The sequence below is a fragment of the Oncorhynchus tshawytscha genome, unplaced genomic scaffold (assembly GCF_018296145.1).
Source record: "Oncorhynchus tshawytscha isolate Ot180627B unplaced genomic scaffold, Otsh_v2.0 Un_scaffold_5493_pilon_pilon, whole genome shotgun sequence".
NCBI lineage: Eukaryota > Metazoa > Chordata > Actinopteri > Salmoniformes > Salmonidae > Oncorhynchus > Oncorhynchus tshawytscha.
This window is the reverse complement of record NW_024609741.1, coordinates 195,154-209,796: the sequence shown is the minus strand read 5'-3', so window position 1 is coordinate 209,796 and position 14,643 is coordinate 195,154. Positions and strand designations below refer to the sequence as shown.

At 47.8% G+C, this 14,643-nt stretch overlaps 1 protein-coding gene and 1 long non-coding RNA gene across 2 annotated transcripts; one reads left to right on the top strand and one right to left on the bottom strand.

Moving 5' to 3' along the window:
* The first annotated feature begins 1,310 nt into the window (after nucleotides 1–1,310).
* On the top strand, nucleotides 1,311–10,566 carry LOC121845692 (GTPase IMAP family member 7-like). The gene is made up of 3 exons (XM_042317466.1): nucleotides 1,311–1,480; nucleotides 8,522–8,605; nucleotides 9,394–10,566. Exons 2-3 carry the CDS (start codon nucleotides 8,524–8,526, stop codon nucleotides 10,464–10,466), a joined length of 1,155 nt encoding a protein of 384 aa, XP_042173400.1. The 5' UTR covers nucleotides 1,311–1,480; nucleotides 8,522–8,523; the 3' UTR covers nucleotides 10,467–10,566.
* On the bottom strand, nucleotides 10,509–11,828 carry LOC121845693. The gene is made up of 2 exons (XR_006082691.1): nucleotides 11,768–11,828; nucleotides 10,509–10,645 (listed from the first exon to the last, which is right to left on the bottom strand). It is a non-coding gene; the product is annotated as an uncharacterized LOC121845693 (long non-coding RNA).
* Nucleotides 11,829–14,643: the final 2,815 nt, after the last annotated feature.

Genomic DNA, 14,643 nt, shown 5'->3' with positions numbered 1-14,643 from the left:
GACCCTCATGCCTCTGACCCTCATAACTCTGACCCTCATATCTCTGACCCTCATGACTCTGATACTCAGATCTCTGACCCTCATGCCTCTGACCCTCATGCCTCTGACCCTCATATCTCTGACCCTCATGACTCTGACCCTCATGACTCTGACCCTCATACCTCTGACCCTCATATCTCTGACCCTCATGACTCTGACCCTCATATCTCTGACCCTCATGCCTCTGACCCTCATGACTCTGATACTGACAGACTACCATTACAGGGACCTAACCCTGACCTGGTACATAGCCCTTTCTTTGTGAGTGTATGTGTTTGTATGAGTCTGTGTTCGTGTGCGTGCATGTGTGTTTGTGTGTAGGTGCATGTGTGTATGGACAAAAGCCTTGCTGGCACGCAAGGCAAGGTGTTGAGAGTGAAAGTAAGGTAGGTAGGTGTATGTTACTCAACATTGCAATCAGGGCAGTGGTTCACATGGGCAGTGAACAGATTAGAACTGAGATAAGGACAGGAGTAGAGATGGAGAGAGGATGGATATAGAGGAGAGATACCCACAGTACACACTAAAGAGAGGAGAGATGGAGAGAGGATGGATATAGAGGAGAGATACCCACAGTACACACTAAAGAGAGGAGAGATGGAGAGAGGATGGATATGGAGGAGAGATACCCACAGTACACACTAAAGAGAGGAGAGATGGTGAGATGATATGTATAGGAGAAGGAGGGGAAATGGAGAAAAGGAGGAGAAAGAATAAAATATGAGATGAGAAGAGGAGAGGACAGGACAGGAGAGAGTGGGAGGAGGGAAAGAGGGAGGGAGAGGTGTTGAATTTCTGCTAGATAGGGCCAGCTGCAAATTCCAAATGTGGCTACATTGTAAAAATTCATGAAAACAAACAAAAAAGGCCTTAGGAGTTTGGTTAAGGTTGCATCAAGGTTAGAGTTAGGGTTCAAGTCAGGTTTTATGAGGAAAAACACTGACCAGCGATAGAGAGTGAAATCTCAAGGGTAAGGCGGGCCAACCAAACTCTTAACAGAAAAGCAGCCTACTGGTTTATGACACGTGTCCACTTTTCATTTAAAATGTGTCCTTTTGGCACATACTTTGCCTCTATAGTAACAGGCACACCTACACAATTGCACATACACATGTTTCTCTGAAATGCCCACAGAATGCCTGTTCTGATAGTACCATATCCTGTTTTTTGAGACCCTATGACTAAGCTGAAAGCCTTAAACAACACACACACACACACACACACACACACACACACACACACACACGTTTCCTGGAAACGACTCTGTTCTGGTAAAACAGCAGTAGAGGGTGTAGTCACTAGTTTGAAGCCAACAGAAGAGTTGGATCTGAGATCATTCTTTGTCTTCTCCTCCAACTAACCAGAGTTTCATTGAGGACTGGAGCTGATGAACTACAGAACAGCTTTTCTAAGAACATCCAGGAAGAAGAGAAGAAAGACGGTAAGAACTTTTATTCACAAATGTATTTTACAAATGAACACATTTCCAGCAGCAACACCATAAAGATGTCATAGCATCGCCACGGAAACAATAACAAAAGGGACTTTTACAAAAACACAACTTTTACTGTAAAGAAAATAAAGGATAACTGTAAAAGTCTGTCTGTCCTTACTGAGATTAAATGACTAGACCACAATATGGCATTAATGATACAACTTCCCTCTATCACTGATTAAAAAAAATATGTATTTTAATCATAAATTACACACAAGGTCGAACCGAAACCCTTTTAACCTGACCCCTCTGAGCACGTGCCACGTTGGGCACCTGGGGAGCAGTTGTTATGGTGGGGTTAACTGCCTTGCTTCACATTGTCGGCTCGGGGATTAGGACTACACTCTAAGAAATAAGGGTTCCATAAGGTTTTTTTGGTTGTCCACGTAGCAGAACCCTTTTTGGTTCCAGATAGAACCCTTTTGGGTTCCATACAGAACCATATGTGGAAAGGGTTCTACCTGAAACCTAAAAGAGTTCTTCAAAGGGTTCTCCTATGGGGACAGCCTAAGAACCCTTTAAGGTTCTAGATTGCACCTTTCTTTCTAAGAGTGTATCAAACTTCAGGTTACTGTCCCAACACTCTAACCACCAGGCTACCTGCCACCCTGTAGTTGTTGTATTAACATAAGGGAAGCAGGTCTCAGTGGTCCAGTCAGACAGTATTTACTAAATGGCAGCTGATCCAGTTCCAGCTGTTGCAGGTATGAGGGCATTTACAAATGTATTGAAAAAGGCCTTTATAAAAAGACTAAAATACCCTTAATGTTCCTTATGACACACAAATACCCCATTTGTAAAGCATTTGATGAGCTGGATGTGCATGTCTGAAAGCAGAGTAGCTGGATGTAAAGCAACTACTAATGCAGAAACTCTATAGTCTAAGTGTTGTTTGATAATCCACTCCGTTTTTATTGAACATTCCACCTAAATCTACATACATTTAACAATTTTCACCACATTTGACCTCTGACCTGTTGAAAATGGTATTAGAAATCCAAAATGACCTTGTATCACAGCAAACATGTTTTATCTAGCATTGATGACAGTCGTAATAAGCAGAAATAAATCCCAGCACTTTTTCCAGGTTGACTGGTCTACTATAAGATTACTAAGGGATTAAGTTTCAATTTGAGCTGTCCTCATGGTACCAGTAGAGTATGACGAGGGAGACAGCTGTCCTCATGGTACCAGTAGAGAGAGATGAGGGAGACAGCTGTGCTCATGGTACCAGTAGAGAGATGAGGGAGACAGCTGTCCTCATGGTACCAGTAGAGAATGACGAGGGAGACAGCTGTACTCAGGGTACCAGTAGAGAGATGAGGGAGACAGCTGTCCTCATGGTACCAGTAGAGAATGATGAGGGAGACAGCTGTCCTCATGGTACCAGTAGAGAGGGTTGAGGGAGACAGCTGTCCTCATGGTACCAGTAGAGAATGATGAGGGAGACAGCTGTCCTCATGGTACCAGTAGAGAATGATGAGGGAGACAGCTGTCCTCATGGTACCAGTAGAGAATGATGAGGGAGACAGCTGTCCTCATGGTACCAGTAGAGAGATGAGGGAGGCAGCTGTCCTCATGGTACCAGTAGAGAGAGATGAGGGAGGCAGTTGTCCTTATGGTACCAGTAGAGAGAGATGAGGGAGGCAGTTGTCCTCATGGTACCAGTAGAGAGAGATGAGGGAGGCAGTTGTCCTCATGGTACCAGTAGAGAGAGATGAGGGAGGCAGTTGTCCTCATGGTACCAGTAGAGAGAGATGAGGGAGGCAGTTGTCCTCATGGTACCAGTAGAGAGATAATTTTTATTTGTACCATTTATTTTTGTAAATCGACCAATGAAATCAAACCACAACCATCCAAATCAAACCACAACCATCCATCCTCCCTTCCATGAACCATCCATAGACACCTGTGTGTGTCCTTTCAAACTATATAAACTATTATAAACTAGGTGGTTCGAGCCCTGAATGCTGATTGGTGGTATATCAGACCACAAAACATGGGTATGATTCCAAAAATATTTGTTCTGTACTAATTACATTGGTAACCCGTTTATAATAGGCAAGATGCTCGAGATTCCACTCTCTTCCTGGAGATCTACTGTCCTGTTGGTTTCCAGTCGAACCCTCTTCCTGGAGATCTACTGTCCTGTTGGTTTCCAGTCCAACCCTCTTCCTGGAGATCTACTGTCCTGTTGGTTTCCAGTCCAACCCTCTTCCTGGAGATCTACTGTCCTGTTGGTTTCCAGTCGAACCCTCTTCCTGGAGATCTACTGTCCTGTTGGTTTCCAGTTCAACTTCTTCCTGGAGATCTACTGTCCTGTTAGTTTCCAGTTCAACCCTCTTCCTGGAGATCTACTGTCCTGTTGGTTTCCAGTTCAACCCTCTTCCTGGAGATCTACTGTCCTGTTGGTTTCCTGTTGGTTTCCAGTCCAACCCTTCTTCCTGGAGATCTACTGTCCTGTTGGTTTCCAGTTCAACCCTCTTCCTGGAGATCTACTGTCCTGTTGGTTTCCAGTTGAACCCTCTTCCTGGAGATCTACTGTCCTGTTGGTTTCCAGTTCAACCCTCTTCCTGGAGATCTACTGTCCTGTTGGTTTTCAGTTCAACCTTCTTCCTGGAGATCTACTGTCCTGTTGGTTTCCAGTTGAACCCTCTTCCTGGAGATCTACTGTCCTGTTGGTTTCCAGTCCAACCCTCTTCCTGGAGATCTACTGTCCTGTTGGTTTCCAGTTCAACCCTCTTCCTGGAGATCTACTGTCCTGTTGGTTTCCAGTTGAACCCTCTTCCTGGAGATCTACTGTCCTGTTGGTTTCCAGTTCAACCCTCTTCCTGGAGATCTACTGTCCTGTTGGTTTTCAGTTCAACCTTCTTCCTGGAGATCTACTGTCCTGTTGGTTTCCAGTTGAACCCTCTTCCTGGAGATCTACTGTCCTGTTGGTTTCCAGTTCAACCCTCTTCCTGGAGATCTACTGTCCTATTGGTTTCCAGTTCAACCCTCTTCCTGGAGATCAACTGTCCTGTTGGTTTCCAGTTCAACCCTCTTCCTGGAGATCTACTGTCCTGTTGGTTTCCAGTCCAACCCTCTTCCTGGAGATCTACTGTCCTGTTGGTTTCCAGTTCAACCCTCTTCCTGGAGATCTACTGTCCTGTTGGTTTCCAGTCCAACTCTCTTCCTGGAGATCTACTGTCCTGTTGGTTTCCAGTTCAACTTCTTCCTGGAGATCTACTGTCCTGTTGGTTTCCAGTTCAACCCTCTTCCTGGAGATCTACTGTCCTGTTGGTTTCCAGTCCAACCCTCTTCCTGGAGATCTACTGTCCTGTTGGTTTCCAGTTCAACCCTCTTCCTGGAGACCTACTGTCCTGTTGGTTTCCAGTTCAACCCTCTTCCTGGAGATCTACTTTCCTGTTGGTTTCCAGTTCAACCCTCTTCCTGGAGATCTACTGTCCTGTTGGTTTTCAGTTCAACCTTCTTCCTGGAGATCTACTGTCCTGTTGGTTTCCAGTTCAACCCTCTTCCTGGAGATCTACTGTCCTGTTGGTTTCCAGTTCAACCCTCTTCCTGGAGATCTACTGTCCTGTTGGTTTCCAGTCCAACCCTCTTCCTGGAGATCTACTGTCCTGTTGGTTTCCAGTTCAACCCTCTTCCTGGAGATCTACTGTCCTGTTGGTTTCCAGTTGAACCCTTTCCTGGAGATCTACTGTCCTGTTGGTTTCCAGTCCAACCCTCTTCCTGGAGATCTACTGTCCTGTTGGTTTCCAGTTCAACCCTCTTCCTGGAGATCTACTGTCCTGTTGGTTTCCAGTTGAACCCTCTTCCTGGAGATCTACTGTCCTGTTGGTTTCCAGTTCAACCCTCTTCCTGGAGATCTACTGTCCTGTTGGTTTTCAGTTCAACCTTCTTCCTGGAGATCTACTGTCCTGTTGGTTTCCAGTTGAACCCTCTTCCTGGAGATCTACTGTCCTGTTGGTTTCCAGTTCAACCCTCTTCCTGGAGATCTACTGTCCTGTTGGTTTCCAGTTCAACCCTCTTCCTGGAGATCTACTGTCCTGTTGGTTTCCAGTTCACTCTGGAGATCTACTGTCCTGTTGGTTTCCAGTCCAACCCTCTTCCTGGAGATCTACTGTCCTGTTGGTTTCCAGTCCAACCCTCTTCCTGGAGATCTACTGTCCTGTTGGTTTCCAGTTCAACCCTCTTCCTGGAGATCTACTGTCCTGTTGGTTTCCAGTTCAACCCTCTTCCTGGAGATCTACTGTCCTGTTGGTTTCCAGTTCAACCCTCTTCCTGGAGATCTACTGTCCTGTTGGTTTCCAGTTCAACCCTCTTCCTGGAGATCTACTGTCCTGTTGGTTTCCAGTCCAACCCTCTTCCTGGAGATCTACTGTCCTGTTGGTTTCCAGTTCAACCCTCTTCCTGGAGATCTACTGTCCTGTTGGTTTCCAGTTCAACCCTCTTCCTGGAGATCTACTGTCCTGTTGGTTTCCAGTTCAACCCTCTTCCTGGAGATCTACTGTCCTGTTGGTTTCCAGTTCAACCCTCTTCCTGGAGATCTACTGTCCTGTTGGTTTCCAGTTCAACCCTCTTCCTGGAGATCTACTGTCCTGTTGGTTTCCAGTCCAACCCTCTTCCTGGAGATCTACTGTCCTGTTGGTTTCCAGTCCAACCCTCTTCCTGGAGATCTACTGTCCTGTTGGTTTCCAGTCCAACCCTCTTCCTGGAGATCTACTGTCCTGTTGGTTTCCAGTTCAACCCTCTTCCTGGAGATCTACTGTCCTGTTGGTTTCCAGTTGAACCCTCTTCCTGGAGATCTACTGTCCTGTTGGTTTCCAGTTCAACCCTCTTCCTGGAGATCTACTGTCCTGTTGGTTTCCAGTTCAACCCTCTTCCTGGAGATCTACTGTCCTGTTGGTTTCCAGTTCAACCCTCTTCCTGGAGATCTACTGTCCTGTTGGTTTCCAGTTCAACCCTCTTCCTGGAGATCTACTGTCCTGTTGGTTTCCAGTTCAACCTGTCCTCTTCCTGGAGATCTACTGTCCTGTTGGTTTCCAGTTCAACCCTCTTCCTGGAGATCTACTGTCCTGTTGGTTTCCAGTTCAACCCTCTTCCTGGAGATCTACTGTCCTGTTGGTTTCCAGTTCAACCTTCTTCCTGGAGATCTACTGTCCTGTTGGTTTCCAGTTCAACCCTCTTCCTGGAGATCTACTGTCCTGTTGGTTTCCAGTTCAACCCTCTTCCTGGAGATCTACTGTCCTGTTGGTTTCCAGTTCAACCCTCTTCCTGGAGATCTACTGTCCTGTTGGTTTCCAGTTCAACCCTCTTCCTGGAGATCTACTGTCCTGTTGGTTTCCAGTTCAACCCTCTTCCTGGAGATCTACTGTCCTGTCCTGGGTTTCCAGTTCAACCCTCTTCCTGGAGATCTACTGTCCTGTTGGTTTCCAGTTCAACCCTCTTCCTGGAGATCTACTGTCCTGTTGGTTTCCAGTTCAACCCTCTTCCTGGAGATCTACTGTCCTGTTGGTTTCCAGTTCAACCCTCTTCCTGGAGATCTACTGTCCTGTTGGTTTCCAGTTCAACCCTCTTCCTGGAGATCTACTGTCCTGTTGGTTTCCAGTTCAACCCTCTTCCTGGAGATCTACTGTCCTGTTGGTTTCCCTCTTCCTGGAGATCTACTGTCCTGTTGGTTTCCAGTTCAACCCTCTTCCTGGAGATCTACTGTCCTGTTGGTTTCCAGTTCAACCCTCTTCCTGGAGATCTACTGTCCTGTTGGTTTCCAGTTCAACCCTCTTCCTGGAGATCTACTGTCCTGTTGGTTTCCAGTTCAACCCTCTTCCTGGAGATCTACTGTCCTGTTGGTTTCCAGTTCAACCCTCTTCCTGGAGATCTACTGTCCTGTTGGTTTCCAGTTCAACCCTCTTCCTGGAGATCTACTGTCCTGTTGGTTTCCAGTTCAACCCTCTTCCTGGAGATCTACTGTCCTGTTGGTTTCCAGTTCAACCCTCTTCCTGGAGATCTACTGTCCTGTTGGTTTCCAGTCCAACCCTCTTCCTGGAGATCTACTGTCCTGTTGGTTTCCAGTTCAACTTCTTCCTGGAGATCTACTGTCCTGTTGGTTTCCAGTTCAACCCTCTTCCTGGAGATCTACTGTCCTGTTGGTTTCCAGTTCAACCCTCTTCCTGGAGATCTACTGTCCTGTTGGTTTCCAGTTCAACCCTCTTCCTGGAGATCTACTTTCCTGTTGGTTTCCAGTTCAACCCTCTTCCTGGAGATCTACTGTCCTGTTGGTTTTCAGTTCAACCTTCTTCCTGGAGATCTACTGTCCTGTTGGTTTCCAGTTCAACCCTCTTCCTGGAGATCTACTGTCCTGTTGGTTTCCAGTTCAACCCTCTTCCTGGAGATCTACTGTCCTGTTGGTTTCCAGTTCAACCCTCTTCCTGGAGATCTACTGTCCTGTTGGTTTCCAGTCCAACCCTCTTCCTGGAGATCTACTGTCCTGTTGGTTTCCAGTTCAACCCTCTTCCTGGAGATCTACTGTCCTGTTGGTTTCCAGTCCAACCCTCTTCCTGGAGATCTACTGTCCTGTTGGTTTCCAGTTCAACCCTCTTCTTGGAGATCTACTGTCCTGTTGGTTTCCAGTCCAACCCTCTTCCTGGAGATCTACTGTCCTGTTGGTTTCCAGTTCAACCCTCTTCTTGGAGATCTACTGTCCTGTTGGTTTCCAGTCCAACCCTCTTCTTGGAGATCTAGCCTGATTGATGAAGTAAAGTCCTTAATTAGTAAGGAATTGTCCTCATCTGGTTGTCTAAGTCTTAATTGAAAGGAAAAAAACAAAAACCTGCAGACATTAGGCCCTCCATGAGTTTTACGCCCCTGGTTTACATTGTTTGACAGTGAAATAGCTGAGAAGAAATTCTAATTTAGTTTGTGGACTTTGTTATTTGTAATGAGATCATCATCTAATTCCATGTTTTTGATATGTCACTGTAACAGATATGGGACGAAGAAGAGGAGGGACTCTGAAGATTCTGTTACTGTTGACACTCTGTCTGCAAGCCTTCACTGGTCAATGCCAAGGTGCATGCACGCACGCACGCACGCACACACACACACACACACACACACACACACACACACACACACACACACACACACACACACACACACACACACACACACACACACACACACTGTCTCTGTCTCTCTGTCTCTCTGTCTCTCTCTCTCTGTCTCTCTCTCTCTCTCTCTCTCTCTCTCTCTCTCTCTCTCTCTCTCTCTCCCTCTCTCTCTCTGTCTCTCTCTCTCTGTCTCTGTCTCTCTCTCTCTGTCTCTCTCTCTCTCTCTCTCTCTCTCTCTCTCTCTCTCTGTCTCGCTCTGTCTCTCTGTCTCTCTCTCTGTCTCGCTCTGTCTCTCTGTCTCTCTCTCTGTCTCTCTCTCTGTCTCTCTCTCTCTCAGCCAATCAGACTGAAGTATTTTCTTCCTCTCTCTCTCTCTCTGCTCCAATCAGCCAATCAGACTGAATGTGGATGATGATGTAGGCTAAATCAAGTATTATCAAGTGTTAAATAAATGTTAAGGTCTTTCAAGCTGGGCGTCTCCTTACAGGCCAGACTGGGAAACAGGCTCAACCAACGGATGGGGTGGGGGGTGATGAACTGGACGACAACTTGCTAGCAGTGGGTTCAGAACAAGTGTAACAAATAATATTATGGGGGAAATTATACCACTACCCAAAAGGGTGCTTTAGAGACTAGAAGGACAATGGGGCTTGTGCTCTGCACAGTTAGAGCCTGACACACACATTTCATTAGGTTTTCATCAAGACAATCACTATCAACTCAAGCACTTCTTGTCTGTTTTCACAGATTCAGGGCAGCCCTCTGATCTGAGGATAGTTCTGATAGGGAAGACTGGAGCAGGGAAGAGTGCAACAGGAAACACCATCCTGGGGAGAAAGGTGTTTAGAGAAGACCTCTCCCCTGAGTCTGTCACTGTTCACTGTGAGAAACAGAGTGGGGAGGTGGATGGGAGGAAGATTGATGTCATCGACACCCCGGGGCTCTATGACACAACAATGTCTAAAGAAGAGATGAAAAGTGAGATAGAAAAGGCCATCTACATGTCAGTCCCAGGACCTCACGCCTTCCTGCTGGTGATCAGACTGGGGAGGTTCACAGAGGAGGAGAGGAACACTGTGAAGTGGATCCAGGAGAACTTTGGAGAAGAGGCATCAATGTACACCATCATTCTGTTCACCGGAGGAGACCAGCTGGAGGACAAATCAATGGTGGACTTTCTAAGTGAGAGTGAGGAGCTTATGAAACTCGTCAAGGTCTTTAAGGGCAGAAATCATGTCTTCAATAATAAAAAGAAGAATGACAACACTCAGGTCACAGAGCTGCTGAAGAAGATAGATGAGATGGTGATGAAGAATGGAGGACAACACTACACCAATGAGATGTACCAGGAGGTTCAGAGGAAGATCAAAGAGGAGGAGGAGAGGAAGAAACAGGAGAAGAAGGAGAGAGAGGAGGAGGCGAAGAAGAAACAAGAGGAGGAGATCAGGAAACGGGAAGAGAAGGCGAGAGAGGAGGAGAGGAAGAGACAGGAGGAGAGGAAGAGACAGGAGGAGGAGATCAGAAAACGGTTAGAGAAGGTGAGAGAGGAGGAGAGGAAGAGACAGGAGGAGGAGAAGAGACAGGAGGATAAGAAGAAACATGAGGAGGAGATCAGAAAACAGGTAGCAAAGGCGAGAGAGGAGGAGAGGACGAGACAGCAGAGGACGAGACAGCAGAGGACGAGGAAGTCGTCGTCAGATGGCATATTGGGATTGTTAGCAACTGTTTTCACAGCGGTGGTAGCAGGACCATTAGCAATTCCAGTTGGAGCTGCTGTATTTGCAAATGAATTAGCTGAACATTTAGACGATTCTGATTAAATGAGGAAGAGGAGGCAGTGTGAAGTACCAATCTCTTCCTCATCTTAATGTCGAGTAGTAGCAGTACAATATATTAATACTGTACAATGACAACCATCATTGTTTGATTGTTCAACACTTTCTAATATGATCAGTTATTTACCATGTTTATTATTCAGAGGCTTAGGGATAATAACATACTGTAGGATGACATTTATAACTCAACAAAAACAAACAGACAGAAAGATATCCTTTCCTTCCTCTCTGGTCTGTGTTCTCCCTCTATCCTTCCTCCCTGGTCTGTGTTCTCCCTCTACCCTCTCTCTATCCTTCCTCCCTGGTCTGTGTTCTCCCTCTACCCTCTCTCTACCCTCCCTCCCTGGTCTGTGTTCTCCCTCTACCCTCCTCTACCCTCCCTCCCTGGTCTGTGTTCTCCCTCTACCCTCTCTCTACCCTCCCTCCCTGGTCTGTGTTCTCCCTCTACCCTCTCTCTACCCTCCCTCCCTGGTCTGTGTTCTCCCTCTACCCTCTCTCTACCCTCCCTCCCTGGTCTGTGTTCTCCCTCTATCCTCTCTCTACCCTCCCTCCCTGGTCTGTGTTCTCCCTCTATCCTCTCTCTACCCTCCCTCCCTGGTCTGTGTTCTCCCTCTACCCTCCCTCCCTGGTCTGTGTTCTCCCTCTACCCTCTTTCTACCCTCCCTCCCTGGTCTGTGTTCTCCCTCTATCCTCTCTCTACCCTCCCTCCCTGGTCTGTGTTCTCCCTCTACCCTCTCTCTACCCTCCCTCCCTGGTCTGTGTTCTCCCTCTACCCTCTGTGTTCTCCCTCTACCCTCCCTCCCTGGTCTGTGTTCTCCCTCTATCCTCTCTCTACCCTCCCTCCCTGGTCTGTGTTCTCCCTCTACCCTCCTCTCCCTCCCTCCCTGGTCTGTGTTCTCCCTCTACCCTCTCTCTACCCTCCCTCCCTGGTCTGTGTTCTCCCTCTACCCTCTCTCTACCCTCCCTCCCTGGTGTGTGTTCTCCCTCTACCCTCCTCTCCCTCCCTGGTCTGTGTTCTCCCTCTACCCTCCCTACCCCTGGTCTGTGTTCCCTCTACCCTCTCTCTACCCTCCCTCCCTGGTCTGTGTTCTCCCTCTACCCTCTCTCTACCCTCCCTCCCTGGTCTGTGTTCTCCCTCTACCCTCTCTCTACCCTCCCTCCCTGGTCTGTGTTCTCCCTCTATCCTCTCTCCCTCCCCCCTCCCTCTGGTCTGTGTCCCTCCCTGGTCTGTGTTCTCCCTTACCCTCTCCTCTACCCTCCCTCCCTGGTCTGTGTTCTCCCTCTACCCTCCCTGGTCTGTGTTCTCCCTCTACCCTCCCTCCCTGGTCTGTGTTCTCCCTCTACCCTCTCTCTACCCTCCCTCCCTGGTCTGTGTTCTCCCTCTACCCTCCTCTCTACCCTCCCTCCCTGGTCTGTGTTCTCCCTCTATCCTCTCTACCCTCCCTCCCTGGTCTGTGTTCTCCCTCTACCCTCTCTCTACCCTCCCTCCCTGGTCTGTGTTCTCCCTCTACCCTCTCTCTACCCTCCCTCCCTGGTCTGTGTGTTCTCCCTCTACCCTCTCTCTACCCTCCCTCCCTGGTCTGTGTTCTCCCTCTACCCTCTCTCTACCCTCCCTCCCTGGTCTGTGTTCTCCCTCTATCCTCTCCCCTCCCTCCCTGGTCTGTGTTCTCCCTCTACCCTCTCTCTACCCTCCCTCCCTGGTGTGTGTTCTCCCTCTACCCTCTCTCTACCCTCCCTCCCTGGTCTGTGTTCCCCTCTACCCTCTCTCTACCCTCCCTCCCTGGTGTGTGTTCTCCCTCTACCCTCTCTCTACCCTCCCTCCCTGGTCTGTGTTCTCCCTCTACCCTCTCTCTCCCTCCCTCCCTGGTCTGTGTTCTCCCTCTACCCTCTCTCTACCCTCCCTCCCTGGTCTGTGTTCTCCCTCTACCCTCTCTCTACCCTCCCTCCCTGGTCTGTGTTCTCCCTCTACCCTCTCTCTACCCTCCCTCCCTGGTCTGTGTTCTCCCTCTACCCTCTCTCTACCCTCCCTCCCTGGTCCCTGTGTGTTCTCCCTCTACCCTCTCTCTACCCTCCCTCCCTGGTCTGTGTTCTCCCTCTACCCTCTCTCTACCCTCCCTCCCTGGTCTGTGTTCTCCCTCTACCCTCTCTCTACCCTCCCTCCCTGGTCTGTGTTCTCCCTCTACCCTCTCTCTACCCTCCCTCCCTGGTGTGTGTTCTCCCTCCCTCCCTGGTCTGTGTTCCCTCTCCCTCTCCCTGGTCCCTCCCTCCCTGGTGTTCTCCCCCTCTCTACCCTCCCTCCCTCCCTGGTGTGTGTTCTCCCTCTACCCTCCCTCCCTCCCTCCCTGGTGTGTGTTCTCCCTCTACCCTCTCTGATCTACCCTCCCTCCCTGGTCTGTGTTCTCCCTCTTACTGTATCCCTCCCTCCCTGGTCTGTTTTCTCCCTCATTACCCTCTACTGTCCCTCCCTGTATTTTCTCTCTGTCTACCCTCCCTCCCTGGTGTTTGTTCTCTCTGTACCCTCCCTCCCTGGTGTTTGTTCTCTTCTACCCTCCCTCCCTGGTGTTTGTTCTTTACCCTCCCTCCCTGGTGTTTGTTCTCTATCTACCCTCCCTCCCTGGTGTTTGTTATCTATTGTCCCTCCCTGGTGTTTGTCTCTTCTCTACCCTCCCTCCCTGGTTATTGTTCTCTTGTACCCTCCCCCTCCCTGTGTGTTTGTTTTCTGATCTACCCTCCCTCCCTGGTGTTTGTTCTCTCCCTCCCTCCCTCCCTCCCTGGTGTGTGTTCTCCCTCTACCCTCTCTCTACCCTCCCTCCCTGGTGTGTGTTCTCCCTCTACCCTCTCTCTACCCTCCCTCCCTGGTGTTTGTTCTCCCTCTAGTGTTAAACACCACATGATTAACACAGTGAGTAATGTTGAAATTTACTCTACGTCACAATTGTATTTTTACTGTACCTCATTACTGTATTTCTACTGTACCTCATTACTGTATTTCTACTGTACCTCATTACTGTATTTCTACTGTACCTCATTTCTGTATTTCTACTGTACCTCATTACTGTATTTCTGCTGTACCTCATTACTGTTTTCTACTGTTCTTGGAACAAGAACATTTAACAATTACAAAGAGGGATTTTGTATCGTAGACCTACTGAAAGGGATATAGAGGGATTATATATTGTATAAATATAGAAGTCTATTAATTAGATTATTAGTATGTTGTGTTGTGCTGTATAATGTTTTATGATTTATCAATCTTTGATGGACATTTGATGGACAACCTTTAGTCGTCAGTGTTCACTAATTGTTGCATGTTTGATTTCCCCAGATTTAAACTTGAAATAGAAAATCTTTCTCAGTTTCTTTAAATAGAACAAATCCAGACCCAGACGTTTGCTGGGAGAAATTGTTGCTGGGTTACAGGGTTAAATAGTCTTTCAAGACTGAAGTCAGCAGGACTGTGAGTTAGTATCAGCCAGACGTGTTGCTGGGTTACAGGGTTAAATAGTCTTTCAAGACTGAAGTCAGCAGGACTGTGAGTTAGTATCAGCCAGACGTGTTGCTGGGTTACAGGGTTAAATAGTCTTTCAAGACTGAAGTCAGCAGGACTGTGAGTTAGTATCAGCCAGACGTGTTGCTGGGTTACAGGGTTAAATAGTCTTTCAACCAGTTTGGAAAAGAGAAAACAGAACGTTCTGCTCCATTGTTACACTCCCATTGTGAAGTAGAAGGGTTCCATTATACTGTATTAGAACACAACTGTACTTTAGAACCAGAAGAGACTCCACTATCAACATGAGAAATGATGGTCAACTGTATAGACACACATAGGTTGGGATTCAATCCAATACTGTATAGACACATAGGCTGGGATTCAATCCAATACTGTACAGACACATAGGCTGGGATTCAATCCAATACTGTATAGACACATAGGTTGGGATACAATCCAATACTGTATAGACAGACAGACAGGCTGGGATTCAATCCAATACTGTATAGACAGACACACAGACTGGGATTCAATCCAATACTGTACAGACAGACACATAGGCTGGGATTCAATCCAATACTGTATAGACACACACAGGCTGGGATTCAAACCAATACTGTACAGACAGACACATAGGCTGGGATTCAATCCAATACTGTACAGACAGACACA